This window comes from Nannobrachium achirus (assembly GCF_963921795.1).
Source record: "Nannobrachium achirus genome assembly, chromosome: 7".
Taxonomy (NCBI): domain Eukaryota; kingdom Metazoa; phylum Chordata; class Actinopteri; order Myctophiformes; family Myctophidae; genus Nannobrachium; species Nannobrachium achirus.
In genome coordinates, this window is record NC_137816.1 from 39,573,015 (window position 1) to 39,588,912 (window position 15,898).

The following is a 15,898-nucleotide window of genomic DNA, read 5'->3' on the forward strand; positions in this document are numbered from 1 at the left end:
CGGACGAAACTGACGCCATTTTGGATCTGGCCAAGGGGACTGTTCGTGCTCTGAAGTGACTGTGGCGTGGCTCCAACATGGCTACCCATGGCCCGCAGTTTACAGCGCAGGAGACCAAGCTCCATTATACAGTTGGGGGACCAGGCAAAGGAAATGGAGTACGGACATTAGGTGCACTTGATATGGCTTTCAAGATATTAAATAGGTGGTTTGTTTATGTAAATTAATTAATATTTTCAGAGATTAAAAATAAATAAATCTTGCAGGTCTTATTGTGATAAGAAAAATATATATGGCAGTATAATAATATTGTAATAATGCCCTGAGAAAATACATCATATTAAAACGACCCTCTAAACGCATGAAATATTAATATTTGCGTATAATTGAGAGACTAATTAGCATCAGATGTTTACATAAGTATATATTATATGTTATACAGATCGATATGATTTCTAAAAATTCTTAACTTGTTTATCTATCTGTTAGATAATGGGTTAAGGCGCATAGGGTTAAGCGTACTGCGGTGCATATCTGTATGTAAACCCAACACACCGCAACATGGGCTCAGTCTGGTCAAAATGAAACGCAAGAAGATGAAACGGACCCTTCCATTGGCTAAAACCAGTGTTTTCTAATTTCATTGGATTATTCCAATGTCAATCAACGTGACGTGAGCGCTTATTCCACATCCTGTTTTCTTTTTTTTTGCCCCAGTACCCATAATAACATTGCCTAATTCCTACGTTTATTTATGGTTGGCTCGTTATTCAGGGACGGGGAGGTAAATGACCAACAATGATGTTGATAGCCCATTCTATTTCATTACCTTGTGAGATCTAAAGTACATCATACATGCACCATAACCTCGCGTCACCAGGCTTTTCCACATCCACATGCACCATAGTGAGATCTAGCTCTGGTCCATAGCGTTAGTGGAGTTCTCCCTAACGCTATGTTCCTCTTCCTCCGTATTCCTTGGCAAAACCGGAAAACCCCGCCGTCTGGTCCAAAAATAACAAAAACGGTTTCGCCCCTCATCAAACCAAAGGTATCAGTGGACAGTTGAAAGCTTACTCTACTTCACACGATTAAAATACATTTCTAGGGCAAAATGAAAAATATTCCACCGGATGGAGACGCTCTTCCTCGTTTTTACGAAACAGCGCTTCCAACGTCACAGAGTTGAATAACACCCAGTGAGACTAATGCTCTGTGTAATTCGGTCCTCTGACCTGCGCGGCAGTAGTGAGTTGGCACCTTGATGGCGACGACAAATAGTGAAAAACGAGAAGAAATGGAGTCTCCATCCGGTAGAATATTTTTCATTTTGTCCTAGAAATGTATTTTAATCGTGTGGTGGGGGGCTCAGCCCGCGTCCACTAAGTAGAGTAAGCTTTCAACTGTCCAATGATACCTTTGGTTTGGTGAGGGGCGAAACAGTTTTTGTTATTTTCGGACCAGACGGCAGGGTTTTCCGGTTTTGCCAAGGAATACAGAGGAAGAGGAACATAGCGTTAGGGAGAACTCCACTAACGCTATGGACCAGAGCTAAGTGAGATCGTTCCACTCTCGCAAAATGCATTTGCTCCGAGTTCATGGCATGGAACGTTTTTAAACTGAAGTATTTAAACGAAGACGTGTAGGCTTGGTTCTATTTGGGTACCAACCCAGGCCAGGGGTAGACTACTCTTGGGGGTGGTCCCCAGTAAAATGAGGAAAGTCTTGTCGAAAATAGCAAATATATAAGGTCACAAGAACACGTCGCGATAGTTTCAACTATTTGACAAATATATACAAGTCTATGTGGGTGGCTGACACAAAATATACTCAAATGGGGGGGGTCTACGGCCAAATACATGCATTTGGGGAGTCTTTTATGAATAAAGTTTAAGAACCAGTGGTTCAGGTCATCAGTGGTAGGCCTATGCATAGTTTGGTGGTGGTAGGCACATAGAAGTATAATATAAGGGTTGGCACCATAGGTGGGCACCATGAAGGGCACACGAGTGTTGGTGTTGTTATGGAAGGGAAGACTGGCACTTTACTTCCTAGATCACCGCACTGCTCATGCGCACGAACGTTTGTTGAACACCACTGCTAGAATTGACAAATACCACCCTCTGCTGGAAGAATATGGTAATAGGTCAGAAGGACCTTCCTACTCTATGTGCAGACCTACTGCACAAACATTATAAACAGAGCTGCTACCCTTGAACACGTTTTATTGAATTATTTCCTTTATTTGTATTCTATTGAAATCGTATTGAGAGAAAAAAGAAATGCTGATAAATAACGACAAAATAGCTCTGTTTACACAATGCTGGACACCCTCCAACTGTAATGTTCCCCATTTTCAACTGTTTTTATGATCTTTTGAAAGTGTGTGTGTGTGTGTGTGTGTGTGTGTGTGTGTGTGTGTGTGTGTGTGCGCGCGCGCGCGTGTTGAGATTTTCTGCAAATGCCACCAGAAGAAAAGTATATATATATATATATATATATATATATATATATATATATATATATATATATATATATATATATATATATATATATATATATAGACTATAGTTTGTTGTTTTATCGGTTCCTGCGCAAATGTCGCCGCAGCAGTGAGTTGCATAATGAACAAGGTTCGCAGTTCAGAGTTCACAGTGTGTGTAGCAAAGATGTTGTAAATGCAGTTAAGATCTATGGTTAATATGCGTATAGTTTCCGTATCACATGCAAATAAATACATTATAATAATAACACACGTATTGTTAAACGAATTAATGTATGTTTTTTTCCATCGTTCCACTGAACAAGTGGGAAGCGAGGTTAAACAAACCGTTAATAATAATATTACTGAGGGGGTGGAGTAACGTTTCTCTTGTCGTATTTCCATCTTTGCACGACAGTGGGTTGAGTAAGCTAGCTGCTACAGAGATGAGGGGCATTGAGTAAACAAATGTTCTAATTAAAATGTCATGATAATACTCCTTTTCATAATATTCTAGTCTTGTTGCTATAGCCTATGTGGGTGCATGATCTAATCTAACCGAGCCGTCATGGCAGCCATGCTTTTACAACGACCTGTTGTTGGCTCCTGCAGAAAATACAGGGCTCTTCAATGGACACTATTGCGAAACGACTCACCGTTAATAACAACAAACATCGCAGCAGCACACAGTTATGGCAGTACACATCTGCTATGGAAACGCGTCAGTGATAAAAAGCTGATGCATTCAGGATCACAACAGTCGCCGATACGACAATTACACAGTGGTGTGAAGTTGAACTCTAAAATCCTTCAGGTAAGCTTGTTACCAAAGACCTAACGTTATGTAATATAATATTAGCACATTTTGCTGGGGAGTGGGGAGTCTGGGGACCCCCTGGGCCCCTGGCTTGCAACCCAATGATGACCCCACTTTGAGAACAACTGTTGTATATTGTATAAAGCCATAAGGTCAAATGATGGGTTGTAGTATGTTCCATGGATGGACATTTGAAAATGTCAGTGCCCAATGTTTTTATTAAAATGTATTATCTATTAAACCTGATCTTCCTGTTTTAGAATCTTCTCTACAGACCATTGAGTCCTGGAATGATGGGGATGAACAAAGTGTTAATCAAGAACAATTGGATGGAAAACCCTGTTGGTTTGGTAAATCTATTAGGTAAAGACTCTCTGTGTGTGTGTGTGTGTGTGTGTGTGTGTGTGTGTGTGTGTGTGTGTGTGTGTGTGTGTTGTACATATTAATATTCTACTGGCACTGTTATCTACCTAACTAGTTACATGAGACAGCCTTTCGTTACAGGCGCTACACATTTTTTTAGTACTTCTCAGTCCAAAAAAGAGAAAAATAAAAGTAATGGATCAAAGGGGAAAACTCCAGAGGAAGATGAAGGTAAGAGATGGTATATCATCATGTTCAGTATTTGATGGCATACATTCACTGGAGATTCATTGCCTTCACTTGCTTCTCCTTTTGTTCCTGTGTCCTCATCTACTCTTCCTTTCAGAGGAGAAGAAGCGTCGAGAGCAGGAGGACCAGATGTATCGGGAGCGCCTGCGGACCCTCTTCATCATAGCACTCATCATGGTCCTGTTGAATTCTATAAACACCAGTGGTGGAAACATATCTTGGAATGACTTTGTGCATGAGATGCTGGCCAAGGGAGAGGTGTCCAGAGTGCAAGTTGTTCCAGAGAGTGACATAGTGGACATCTACCTTCACCCTGGCGCAGTGATCTTTGGGAGGCCTGTATGTTTAATAGTTAATATCTTTTATACCTCCTGTAATGTATCTTTATTATTTAGGGAAGATAATAATACTCTGGGTTTGGAGTATAGTGTGCTCAAGAAATTCTCCCCTGTTGCAATTATCTGCGCCCACTCTGTTTTGTGTTTAAATTCACTGATTTTGATTTAGCTTAATAATACTGACTGACAGGTCAGATAAGGTTGTCGAGGTAAATACCATATGCTGCTACCGTGTCCGACCCCAAAAATGTAATATGATGTGTTCTGTGGGCAGACAGATAGTGCTTGCTTTTCACTGTATGTGCTATGTTACCTTTTTTGGCAGAGACTGGCTCTGATGTATCGTATGCAGGTTGCTAACATTGACAAATTTGAGGAGAAACTGAGAGCTGCGGAAGAGGAATTAAACATTGACACAAAGGACAGGATACCAGTATCATACAAGCGGACTGGATTCTTTGGGAAGTAAGGGATACTTAACTCAAAGTGATTTTGTTGAAGTATAATTATCTTCCTGAATGTTGCATTTGTTGCATGTGCATTAACCACTTTTTTTTTGCCAAATGTTCGCCAATTATGTCATGCCAAGAATAGGAATGAATAGGGACGTTGGTTTGTGTGTTTAATCAATAGGTTTACCTAAGGTTCTGAAATAATATGATTTGCTGGTATATTTGTGGGTGGCATTTTTTTAAACAAAGCAATCTGATTGGTCTAATTGCCATCTTATACATAATTACTACTGTCAATGTTTCTTTATCATTGCAGTGCGGTTTATGCTTTGGGAATGGCTGCCATTGGTGTGGCTATTCTCTGGTATATCTTCCGTCTAGCAGGCATGGGTATGAGAGAGGGTGGCTTCAGTGCTTTTGTGAGTAGACAATGCAAAAATAATTCCTATATTATATTGTGTTTATAGAGCACTAATTGTATTCCGGGATGTACTTAACAGAATCAGCTGAAGATGGCAAAGTTCACCATTGTAGATGGCAAATCAGGGAAAGGTGTGAGCTTCAAAGATGTGGCAGGCATGCATGAGGCTAAGATAGAAGTGAAGGAATTTGTTGACTACTTGAAGGTAAGAAACAAAAACAAAAAACAATACTGTATATTGGTGCAAATCTCTTAACATTTATAACAGCACTCGCCCACATAAACCACAAGTTCCCGGGTTAGATCCTGGGCACAGCCGACTCAGTGCATGCATGAGTAGCAATTAATGGGAACTGTGATGGTAGCTGTTGCACCCCATCTCAGCATTCCACAGGTGTTTGGTGCATTGAAACAGGGATAGACACTGGCGCTTTCGGCTGATACTGACAATAAGCCTCTCCGACCTACTTATTACTTATTCACATGTTTCATAATTCTTAATCTGAACCCAGTGGTAGCTACATTTTGCTAACACAAGTTGGAACTAAATATTCTATATTCTAGCTTCAGAAATGGCCCTTAGATGATGCTAAATCTTAAATAAAACAAATTATATCTTTTGTCAGAATCCGGACCGATACCTTCAACTGGGGGCCAAGGTTCCCAAGGGCTCATTGCTACTGGGGCCCCCAGGCTGTGGGAAGACCCTACTGGCCAAGGCTGTGGCCACAGAGGCACAGGTACCATTCCTGGCCATGGCTGGTTCTGAGTTTGTGGAGGTGATCGGGGGTAAGTTGGTCTTATCAGTGGATGTCGTTGTTATAAACTATGAATTTACACAGTAAAGACCTCTCAGAATTACAAATGGAAACAATTTGAAGACTCTGAGTTAAATGAACACTCAGGATTTTACTGTGTGTATTGTTTGTATTTTTAAATATGTTTTATTTTGTGTCTTGTGTGCTTAGGCTTGGGTGCTGCAAGGGTAAGGAGCCTGTTCAAAGAGGCTCGCGCCCGAGCTCCCTGCATCGTCTACATAGACGAGATTGATGCTGTGGGGAAGAAACGCTCAAACAACACGTCAGGCTTCTCCAACACTGAGGAAGAACAGACTCTGAACCAGCTACTGGTAGAAATGGACGGTGAGTTGAGTTTAGGGCTGTTGACCCAGTCACACTGTGGAGAATATTCCAAGAAGCTTGAATGGCGTTTCTCTCTCTTCCAGGAATGGGCACGACAGACCACGTGATTGTTCTGGCCTCTACCAACAGAGCAGACATCCTGGACGGTGCACTGATGAGACCAGGCAGACTGGACAGACACATATTCATAGACCTGCCCACTTTGCAGGTGGCCTTAAAGCACTCAAAACCAACCATGGGATATTTGATTAAGATATTAATGCATATTTATTTTGTTTTAAAATATTAATAATTTAAATATTAAATGTATATTCTATATTTTTGTATTTAAAATGGCCCCTGTGTGCAAAGTTACATTCCATTGTAAGGGTAAGGAATAAGGATACTGTACAAGAATATGACATTGTGACAACCACTCATATACTGCAATCTTTGTAATCGTAAGGCTGTTCTTTGTGTTCATGAGCATCATGTTTTCCTTTGCATCATGTCAGAGAACATTATAAGCTTTGACTCTTTGAGTAAGTAGTTATTGTAACATTGAAAGTGAAAGCGCGCATCATAGTTTGCAGAAAGGACAAGAAATATATTCCGCTTGCAAACTAGACATCAACATTCTAGTTCACCCGCATTTCTTGGGTGTGAATTGAAAAGTAAATTGAAATGTATTTCGTTATTTACCTGATTGTTTTTAAGGAGAGGAAGGAGATCTTTGAGCAACATTTGAAGATCCTGAAGCTAACTCAACCCGCTAATTTCTACTCCCTACGTCTGGCTGAACTTACCCCAGGCTTCAGTGGTACTTACAGTTTCTGTCTCATGTACATCTGTTGCTGTTAACATTGCAGCCATATCTGTGGATATTGTATGCTGATTGCTCGATGTCCTTTGTCAACCCATCTTGTTCCCAGGCGCAGACATTGCTAACATCTGCAACGAAGCTGCCCTCCATGCTGCCAGAGAAGGCTTCAAGTCCATTCATACTTTCAACTTTGAATACGCAGTGGAGAGAGTTATAGCAGGTACTGTACATATATTACAACAGGCAGCACTAGTTGTATTCAAAGAGGACTGATTGATTTCCTAGTCTTCATTAGGACAGATGTCACTAGGCCTGTCACAATTATTACATAATCATCTAATTGCAATTATTTGACATAATCACAATTCTTTTTGTCATGGTCGTCACAATCGTTTCCATGTTGAAAAATGTTCCTACATCAGCGGCGTAGCCACGTGTGGGCCTGACTAGGCCTAGGGCCCTAGGCCCACCATTTTCGTTTTTGTGCCCACCCAAAAATAACTAAAACATTTGCAGCGCGGCGATGCGCGGTGCGTGCGGCGATGTGTGGCTGTCTAGGAAGCAAAGAAAGACACCACAGTTTCATTTGATCATAGTTTACTCAATTATGAAGCGTTTTTTTTTATTACGTCCCTGTAAATATTTAAATGTACAAGCTCACATCTGTGCCCACCCACATTGTGCCAGGCCTAGCCAGTTGGTAAATCCTGGCTACGCCATACATTTTCGAACATTTTCAAAAATAGTGGAAATAGCAGATCTAGAAGCTCACAACGCTTGTAGATCGTCTATTTCCACTATCGATGTTCTTTTTTTAGTATTAAGTTGTCAAATATGACAGTAATTTCTTTGTATATTTAGGTTATGTGTCATGTGTCATTCAGGTAGCATAAAGAAGAGTAAGATCCTGTCTAAAGAAGAGCAGAGAGTGGTCGCTTTCCACGAGTCTGGCCACGCTTTAGTGGGATGGCTACTTGAACACACAGAGGCAGTCATGAAGGTAATGGGCATAGAGCATGCATAGTCAGTCAGCGAGTGACTGAGTACAGTGGAATTACAGTTAGTAAGCAAAAGAAAACACACCAAGCAAGTTCCCTTAGTTGCTTAAAATGTCACAAACATGTATTAACCGCACAATCTAGCTATAGATGCTAGTGAACTTTATCATCCAACTAACTTTTCTGCCATAGCCTTCAGAAGACCCACACGAGGGCTACGGTCAGATCATAAAGCACACCTTTCACAGTGTAATAAAAGCCAAAGAAATAATATGGAAATCATTTTGGAGTGTCTGATTTGTTGTGACAAGGCCTCGCAGGCATCCTCAACCACCTGCTGGTTTGTTTTATTCTTATTTAACCTTTTTTATGGAGGCTTGAAGTTAATCCAGATTAGTTCAAGGATCTTTCATTGTTAATTTTCTGTCGTGCATCGCAGGTCTCCATTGCCCCGCGGACCAACGCTGCCCTGGGATTTGCCCAGATGCTTCCTCGTGACCAGTACCTGTTCACCAAGGAGCAGCTGTTTGAGAGGATGTGCATGGCCCTGGGGGGACGCGCCGCCGAGGCTATTGTCTTCAATAAGGTTACCACAGGTACACATCACCTACTTCTGAGCTTAAAGTTCCATATTTTAGCATTGCCATTCTTGGATCACTGCTGAGTGTATATATTAAAACTCGGGTGCTGTGCCTCCTTCTGCTCTCCTAATTCACAGGCTGCTTTCATTTGTAAAAGCTTATTAGTCATTAATATTCATTAGTCTGACCCTGTCATTGGCTGTGATTGGCTAAGTGTGAGCCATCCATGTTATATCAAGAAATGAACTAATATTAGCTAGATAGCTGATAGTTCTACAGTACAGATGATAGCTGTACAGTGCCTTGCGAAAGTATTCACCCCCCTTCACTTTTTTCACATTTTGTTATGTTACAGCCGTATTCAAGACATTTTTAAAATTATCTTTTTGCTCAGAATTCTACACACAATGTTGCATTATGACAAAACAAAAACAGTCTTTTAGAAAGGTTTGCAAACGTGTTAAAAATACAAAAGTACAAAATCACATGTGCGTAAGTATTCACCCCCTTTACTCAATACTTTATTGAAGCATTTGCTCTGGGAGCAATTAGGGATATGTATAGGGATGTGTTTCCCTTGCTTAGGGACACACATCGACAGAATCGTACCTGGGACAACCAGGGGCTTATACCTTTAAGACCCCCACCCCCACAAGTTCAGTTCAGTGACATTTCAAAAGAAAAGCAATGAAAGACAGCCGCTAACATTCATTCACAGCATACACTAATGGACTACTTACTAATTACTGTCAAAATGTGTGATTTCAATCTTGTAGGTAAAAAAAAAAAAGCAACCAACCCTGTTTCCCTGTGTTGTGCTAGGGGCTCAGGATGACCTGCGTAAGGTGACCCGTGTGGCATACTCCATGGTGAAGCAGTATGGCATGTGCAGCAGTGTGGGCCAGGTTTCATTCCCAGACACCCAGGAGCAAGGTGTCGGACGGCGACCTTTCAGCCAAGGCCTGCAGCAGCAGATGGACCATGTGGGTTCCCAAATAGCACCAATTCTGCACTTCCAGATGGCCACATTGGCACACCTGACGATTAATTGTCATACAAAAAAATGCATTTGCGTGTTTGTTTGGCATTGAACATTGGAACATATACATGAAACTGACCATTTTTGAAAATGTATGAACATTTGTCAACGTGGAAATGATTATGATGATGCAAAAATAATAATTGCGATTATCTCAAATACCTCTGATCAGGTGATCATGTAATAATTGTGACAGGCCTAATGCAGTGCATGGTGACGCAACTGACTTTTTGATTGATTGATTGATTGATTGATTGAAGACTTTATTAGAAGGTTGCATAGCAAAAGGTACAGTTTCAGGACAGTACAGTTTACCGGTACAAGGTCAAATAAAAGGTTAGTCAGAAATGTAAACAGCACATTAAGACATTAAGGCTAAAAGGATCACACAAAAAAGTCCTGGGGACATAGCATACAATGACATGTGTTGAGCTGAGTGAACGCATTGATTTGAATGTATTTTATTGTCGTTCTAGGAGGCTAAGATGTTGATAGCACGTGCCTACAGGCACACAGAGAAACTGCTTCTGGAAAACAGAGACAAGCTGACATTGGTAAGACGCAGTCGTGTGTGTGTTGGGGGGGGGGGGGGGTGTATCTAGGGTTAGGATCAGGGGTCAGCTGATCTACAATGCTCGCACCATTCTACAAGTGAGATCTGCTATTTTGGGTTTATGCTTATCCATGGATGAAATGATGTTCTAAAGTGTATACCGTAGTATTTCTTGTATACAATACAAAACGTGTGTGTGATGTGTATTTCCAGTTGGCCACTGCACTTTTGGAGCGTGAGGTGGTGAACTATGAGGACATCGAGGCTCTGCTTGGTCCACCGCCCCACGGGCCCAAGAAGATGATCGCCCCACAGAGCTGGGTGGAGGCTGAGAGGGACAAACAGGACACAGGGCACGAAGAACCGCAACCACCACCCCGTAAAGACATGGAGGACGACATGAATCCACAGCTGCTCTGAATTCTCTGAATGATTCTTAAGGCCAATATATGCCGCGACCAACATAGAAAAAAACATTTCAGACAGGTTTCTGAACTAGTTTGGAGAGTCAGCACATCTGGGGGTGCAAAATATCTGAGACCGCCCATCAGAAGTTGTGAATGACGTCCATTTGTAATTACCGGTATATCATCTCCCTTTACGGAAAAAACTTTGTCGGACGTCAGAAATGTTGTTGTTCTTTCTCCTGTGTTTTGAGGAGGCCTCTTGGTTCAAGAAAATGTGGATGAGGTTCCACACAAACAACCCTCTGGATGCCTAAACTATATTTTGAGTGATTTAAGTCACACTCTCTGTGAAATTGTGCATAAAGGAAAGAAAATGCTTAGGTTTAATACATTGACAAGAAGGAGAAAGGGAAGTAAAATAAAGCAGTCTTCAACAAGCTAGTGAAACATCACCAACTAATATATAGTTAATTCATATATATTCATGTGCACAAGGATGTGTACACATACTGTATATGCGTTGTACACTCTTTCTGAGAGATTCTTTTTCCTATTTTAGATCAATACACAATGACTAGAGAATGCCCTGTTTGGTTGTCAGTTGAGATGCAGATACCGTTGAGAGTACTGGAATCAAAAATCTTTTTGAAATATTGTTTGTTTTGCTTGGAGTAGAATGGAATTCAGGTCTAATAGTGTGCACCGGGTTTCATTCAAAAACTGGGTTTGAGAAGGAAGAAAAATCATTATTTAAATGGAGATTGCTACAGATTAGAAAATGGTTACGTGGATTCACTGGTCTAGCTTGACCCTTGGTGTCAACAGATGATGAATCCAGGGGGGTAAATTAGTTTTTCATTAGGAAAACTAATGTACATATATATTAGGGTCCAAGTATCGGTTTGTTTAAAGGTGCTGTAAAATGATATGTTTTGGTTTTCTTTCTTTCTTTTTTCTTTTTCCTTGAAGCGTTATTTGGAATTGCACATGAGTTCTGGGCAAACCCCGATGCGTTGAAAGCTTTAAATTCTGATAGTAATCACTGCTATAGTGTGATTGTCTCTCCAGCTCTTCAGTAAACAGAAAATTCATTTTCAGGTGGGTCAACAATTCTATCCAATCAATTTGATTTTAAAAGATTGTATTTCCAATTTTGTCTGCTGATGTTTTTTGCATCACTGAAATTTGACCTGAAAATGTATTTTCTGTTTACTAAAGAGCTGGAGAGACAGGGAGACCCCTGGAATAATAGAGCTATTATTTAACAAAACATATCACTTTGATGCAGTTGAACGTGAAGCCCCCAATGCTTGTATCATGCTGAACAAAATATTTAAATAAAGGTTTATTTAAAACATCCTGAGTATGGAAATTTAAATGGATGAATTATTTGGGAAAATGTCTCTTCATAATGAATACACACAATGAATACATGAAATTATTACATTTATTCTGTATTTGACTAAATCAAAACCAAGTGAAAATGTTTAAAAACACCAATCAAACCATTACATCTATACAATGTGATCAAATGGGACATTGTGTGAAGTGGTTGAATGTTAAACTGTAAGAGATGCCTCCAAAAAGCTTTGGTAATGGATGCTGGAATGGAGGATTCATGATACAAATGGATAAATATGTTTACAAATAAAATCAATATCAAAGGAAATGTATTTTACAAAATTGTCACTTTTATATATATATAAAAAAAGAATATCTCAGTCCTGTTGATTGTACAATGTACAATCATATAACCTGAGAATGAGGTTAAAGTACATTTTCTAAACACATTCTGTTTCCCTTGTTGCATTCCACTCTTTGCTAATCATGTCAACAACCACTTTTACTTTCATGTGAACTGTTCCTTATGATTCAGAGTACATTACAGAGGGACAAAAGTGAAGAATTGTCTCCCTAGTCTGTTCAAATGACTCCAAATGTAACCCAACAAATTAAGGGCATTGGACTTGCCATAGCAGAGATTAAATGTGGCATTATGTGAATATATTTCACAACATATTCTAAACCTAGTCCTGGACTGAGTAGTGCTCAAGTGTGTCCAGTTCATATTGTGTCCAAGACTAGGCATTAATCTCTAACTTGGATTATCCGCATCAGGTCATCCAGCCATACTCCGTTGCCCATCTTAGCGTGGGTCATACAAGTTGGCCAGTTTCTTGAAGCGTGGGCCCCAGTCATTCAGGTAGTCATAGTCCTGGTCTCCATCAGAGCTGCCTGAGGCGATGGAGCTGAGGCTGCCCGCCAGTGAGCCCTCGCCCTCATAGTCATAGATCAACGCCGTGTCATACGGAGGCACATTAAGGTCATTATCCGCAACCTCCAGGCCCTAGGGACAAAATGACAACACGCGTCAGATGACAACCTGGAAAAGTGTGCTGTGTCGTTATAGGCTGTTTCAAAGTACCGTGAAAGCTTCTTACATCATTGATGTAGTCCTCGATGTCAGTAGGGTCTGCAGGAGGTCTCCGTGGGTAGGTAGGAGAAGGCAGGTTGTGTGGGGCGTCCCTCCTTAGGTGAGGTTGCCTTCCTCGGGGAACGCCGGGCGCCGGGCAGAAGGACCCAGGGGTCGAAGGGGCATCGTTGGGGTTACACAGCAGGTCAACGTTAAAGGCATTCTGGACAAGAATTAAACAAAGGCAGTTTAGATTAAATCAGGTAAAGGGCAACTTTGCAGATATTTAACATAAATTGTGCTATTGAAAGGACATGGGAAAACCAGACACATCTCTCTGTGCCGACTCAAGAGTTACACATACAGAGTAGGCTGACGAACATTTTCTAGCACACAACCTAAATATCTGCTATGCCCCCGTGGGTGTGTTTATGTGTCCACATGCAGATGCGCGTGAGAACGTGATCTAACCTCATCTTCCTCTCCTCCTCCCTGCTCATCATAGTTGAGGACGTTGTCTCGTATGTCATCATCTGATTCACCAACAAGCAGACCGGTTCCTTTTTTCAAGTGATGGCTTCTGGTGCAGGCGCTTACCGCCACCGCCAAGAGGAGCAGCACTGACAATAAAATCACACAGCAGAGGAAACCGTCAAACAACAACTTAAAACGGGTCATCAATGTTTTAAGGCCCCCACTACATATCGTATAAAATTGTGTTGCAGATTAAAAATGTACATGGATTACAGTATTATACAGTTTTGACTTGACAGCACTATCATCTGTGTAGGTTGGGTTAATGTGTATTTTCATATATTTCACCACTTATATATATATATACCTACTAGCCTGCTCTTCCTTTTCCTCTACACCAAACCTCTGTGCCAAGAAATAGCCGATCTACAAGCTCACAACGCCTCACGCTGCGAGGTGTTGTGAGCTTGTAGATCTGCTATTCTTTGGCTAATGTTCCATTAAGAATAGGGATGCCAAGGTACAAGTGATCAAACATGATCACACAAAGATTTGGCAGATGCCCTGTAGTAACTCTGAGGACCCCCTAGGGGTCCCGGACCCCCTGTTGAAGACCTCTGACTTGAACTTGCATGTCACGTTGTTAAGGGCTGACCCTGATCAATCTAGTTGTTGTGATTTGGGTTTAACTATATCACATCATAATGTTACTATTAGAATGTTATCACTTACGCAGTAAGAGAGCAATGCTGGCCATGACGATTATCAGGGCGATGAAGCTGATTCCCACACTAGAGCCCAAGATGGCTGCCACCTCCGACTTGCAGTCGCCATAGGAGTCACAGGCACACATGGTAACATTGACCTGAGCGTATGCACTCAGGCTAGGGCTGCCAGAGTCTGACACCAGCACGGTCACAGCATATTCTCCTGTCTCCATTTCCACTAGTGACTGAAGCGCTGCATGCGTCTCTGGAGACATGTGAGAAAGGGAGAGGACAACATTAGACGAGACTTCATCCAGTGCATCATGCTAGTATTTGTTTGCACTTCCACTCACTCCATACCATTGATTTGTATAATGGTCCAGTTGATGTGGAAGTCTTCTGGCAGTTCAAAGGTGAAGGGCTCAGCATGTGGAGGCAAGTCCTCGTCCACAGCTGTCAGAAACAGACCGGCCTTCATCCCGTATGCATGGCTACACACAGTTCCACTCAGCGGGAATAGCTTAGGAGGGAAGTCATTGGTCTCTGTGAGGGTGATGGCCAGCGTGGCAGTGCTTGACACACCACCAGCATCTACGTATACACAGAGAAACACGTAACATAAGTTAACAAAATGCAACAATCAGTATAAAAGCCTGCTTACGGCTAATACAGTAATCATCAAGGACACTCTCAAAGCTTTGTCTTCCACTGACCTACAACTTTGATAACAGCACGGTAGACGTTGTTTTTAACATGCGGGGATCGAATGTTGAAGGTTCTCCTGGCGATGATGTCTCCTGTCTCTTTGTCAATGTCCAACCAACTGTCAGGATCTCTGCTGATCTCATACCTGGCACAGACACAGAAGAGGACATACTTGTAATAATGAACGATCGGTTTACTTTTCAAATAGACACAGGGGTCCAGCTGAATTGTACCTCAGGTTGGTATTGTCTGGGTCATAGGCAATGTTGCTTATCAGTATCGTGCCAGGGACCACTGACTCAGGGACCACGATCTTTATGGGGTCCTCCCTGAAGCGAGGGGCTTCATTCTCATTTAGTACAGTGACCACCACTGTAGCACTGCTCACTGGAGCGCTGAGAGCCTTGCTCAGAGGTCGGACATTTCCCACTGTCAGGATCAGAGTGTACTTGGGTTGCGTCTCATAATCCAATGGCTGTAAGACAAACAAGATACAACACAGAAGCTGAAACATGAACTGTTTTGGTTTATATCTTAAGTAAGTAGGTCTTAGTAGTTATGAGGTTGTCTATCCCCTTTTCAACAAGCTGGGAGATGTATTGTTGAGGTATAACGCATCAGGTACTTTACGCACAACGCATTCTCATGAGTTGCACAAACTGTGCAACACATGAATACAAGAACGCTCGCCCCAAAACAAACTCGTCCAAGGTCAAATCCAGCAACCTCGGAATGGTCGCCACCCGGTAACGTAACTTCAGTAAAACTATGGCTAAAACTAACCTTATTCCTAAACTTAACCTCAGTAAAACCATGCCTAAACCTAAACTATGCCTAGCCCTAAACATATTCTTTATACCTTAACCTCAGTAAAACAATTACAAGAACCACTGGGGGCGAGCAGTCCACGAAAACAATGGGGGCGACTGTTCCATTTAACCAACTCATACACTGA

The 15,898-nt window shown here is 41.5% G+C and overlaps 2 protein-coding genes across 3 annotated transcripts in view; one reads left to right on the forward strand and one right to left on the reverse strand.

Moving 5' to 3' along the window:
* Nucleotides 1–2,901: 2,901 nt before the first annotated feature.
* spg7 (SPG7 matrix AAA peptidase subunit, paraplegin) lies at nt 2,902–11,961 on the forward strand. Of its 2 annotated transcripts, XR_013962164.1 has the most exons (18): nt 2,902–3,296; nt 3,560–3,662; nt 3,804–3,893; nt 4,009–4,250; nt 4,575–4,714; nt 5,018–5,120; nt 5,202–5,327; nt 5,749–5,911; nt 6,091–6,264; nt 6,348–6,472; nt 6,961–7,063; nt 7,176–7,286; nt 7,951–8,066; nt 8,504–8,660; nt 9,468–9,628; nt 10,161–10,238; nt 10,451–10,744; nt 10,792–11,961. XR_013962164.1 is itself a non-coding variant. In XM_080729239.1 (17 exons), the coding sequence occupies exons 1-17, from the start codon at nt 3,051–3,053 to the stop codon at nt 10,655–10,657; spliced, it is 2,445 nt and encodes an 814-aa protein (XP_080585365.1). In that variant the 5' UTR covers nt 2,902–3,050; the 3' UTR covers nt 10,658–11,961. The 2 variants fall into 2 exon arrangements, 1 of the variants encoding a protein (XP_080585365.1); XM_080729239.1 differs by having other exon boundaries at nt 10,451–11,961.
* Nucleotides 11,962–12,790: 829 nt separating this feature from the next.
* The window catches only part of cdh15 (cadherin 15, type 1, M-cadherin (myotubule)), a gene marked incomplete at both ends in the record, with an annotated part of 56,220 nt that continues 53,112 nt past the window's right edge, over nt 12,791–15,898 (reverse strand). The window contains 7 exons of the mRNA XM_080730221.1: nt 12,791–12,991; nt 13,086–13,280; nt 13,529–13,677; nt 14,264–14,503; nt 14,599–14,829; nt 14,952–15,088; nt 15,177–15,418. Coding sequence (XP_080586347.1) covers nt 12,791–12,991; nt 13,086–13,280; nt 13,529–13,677; nt 14,264–14,503; nt 14,599–14,829; nt 14,952–15,088; nt 15,177–15,418 — 1,395 coding nt within the window. The remainder of the gene's footprint in view (nt 12,992–13,085; nt 13,281–13,528; nt 13,678–14,263; nt 14,504–14,598; nt 14,830–14,951; nt 15,089–15,176; nt 15,419–15,898) is intronic.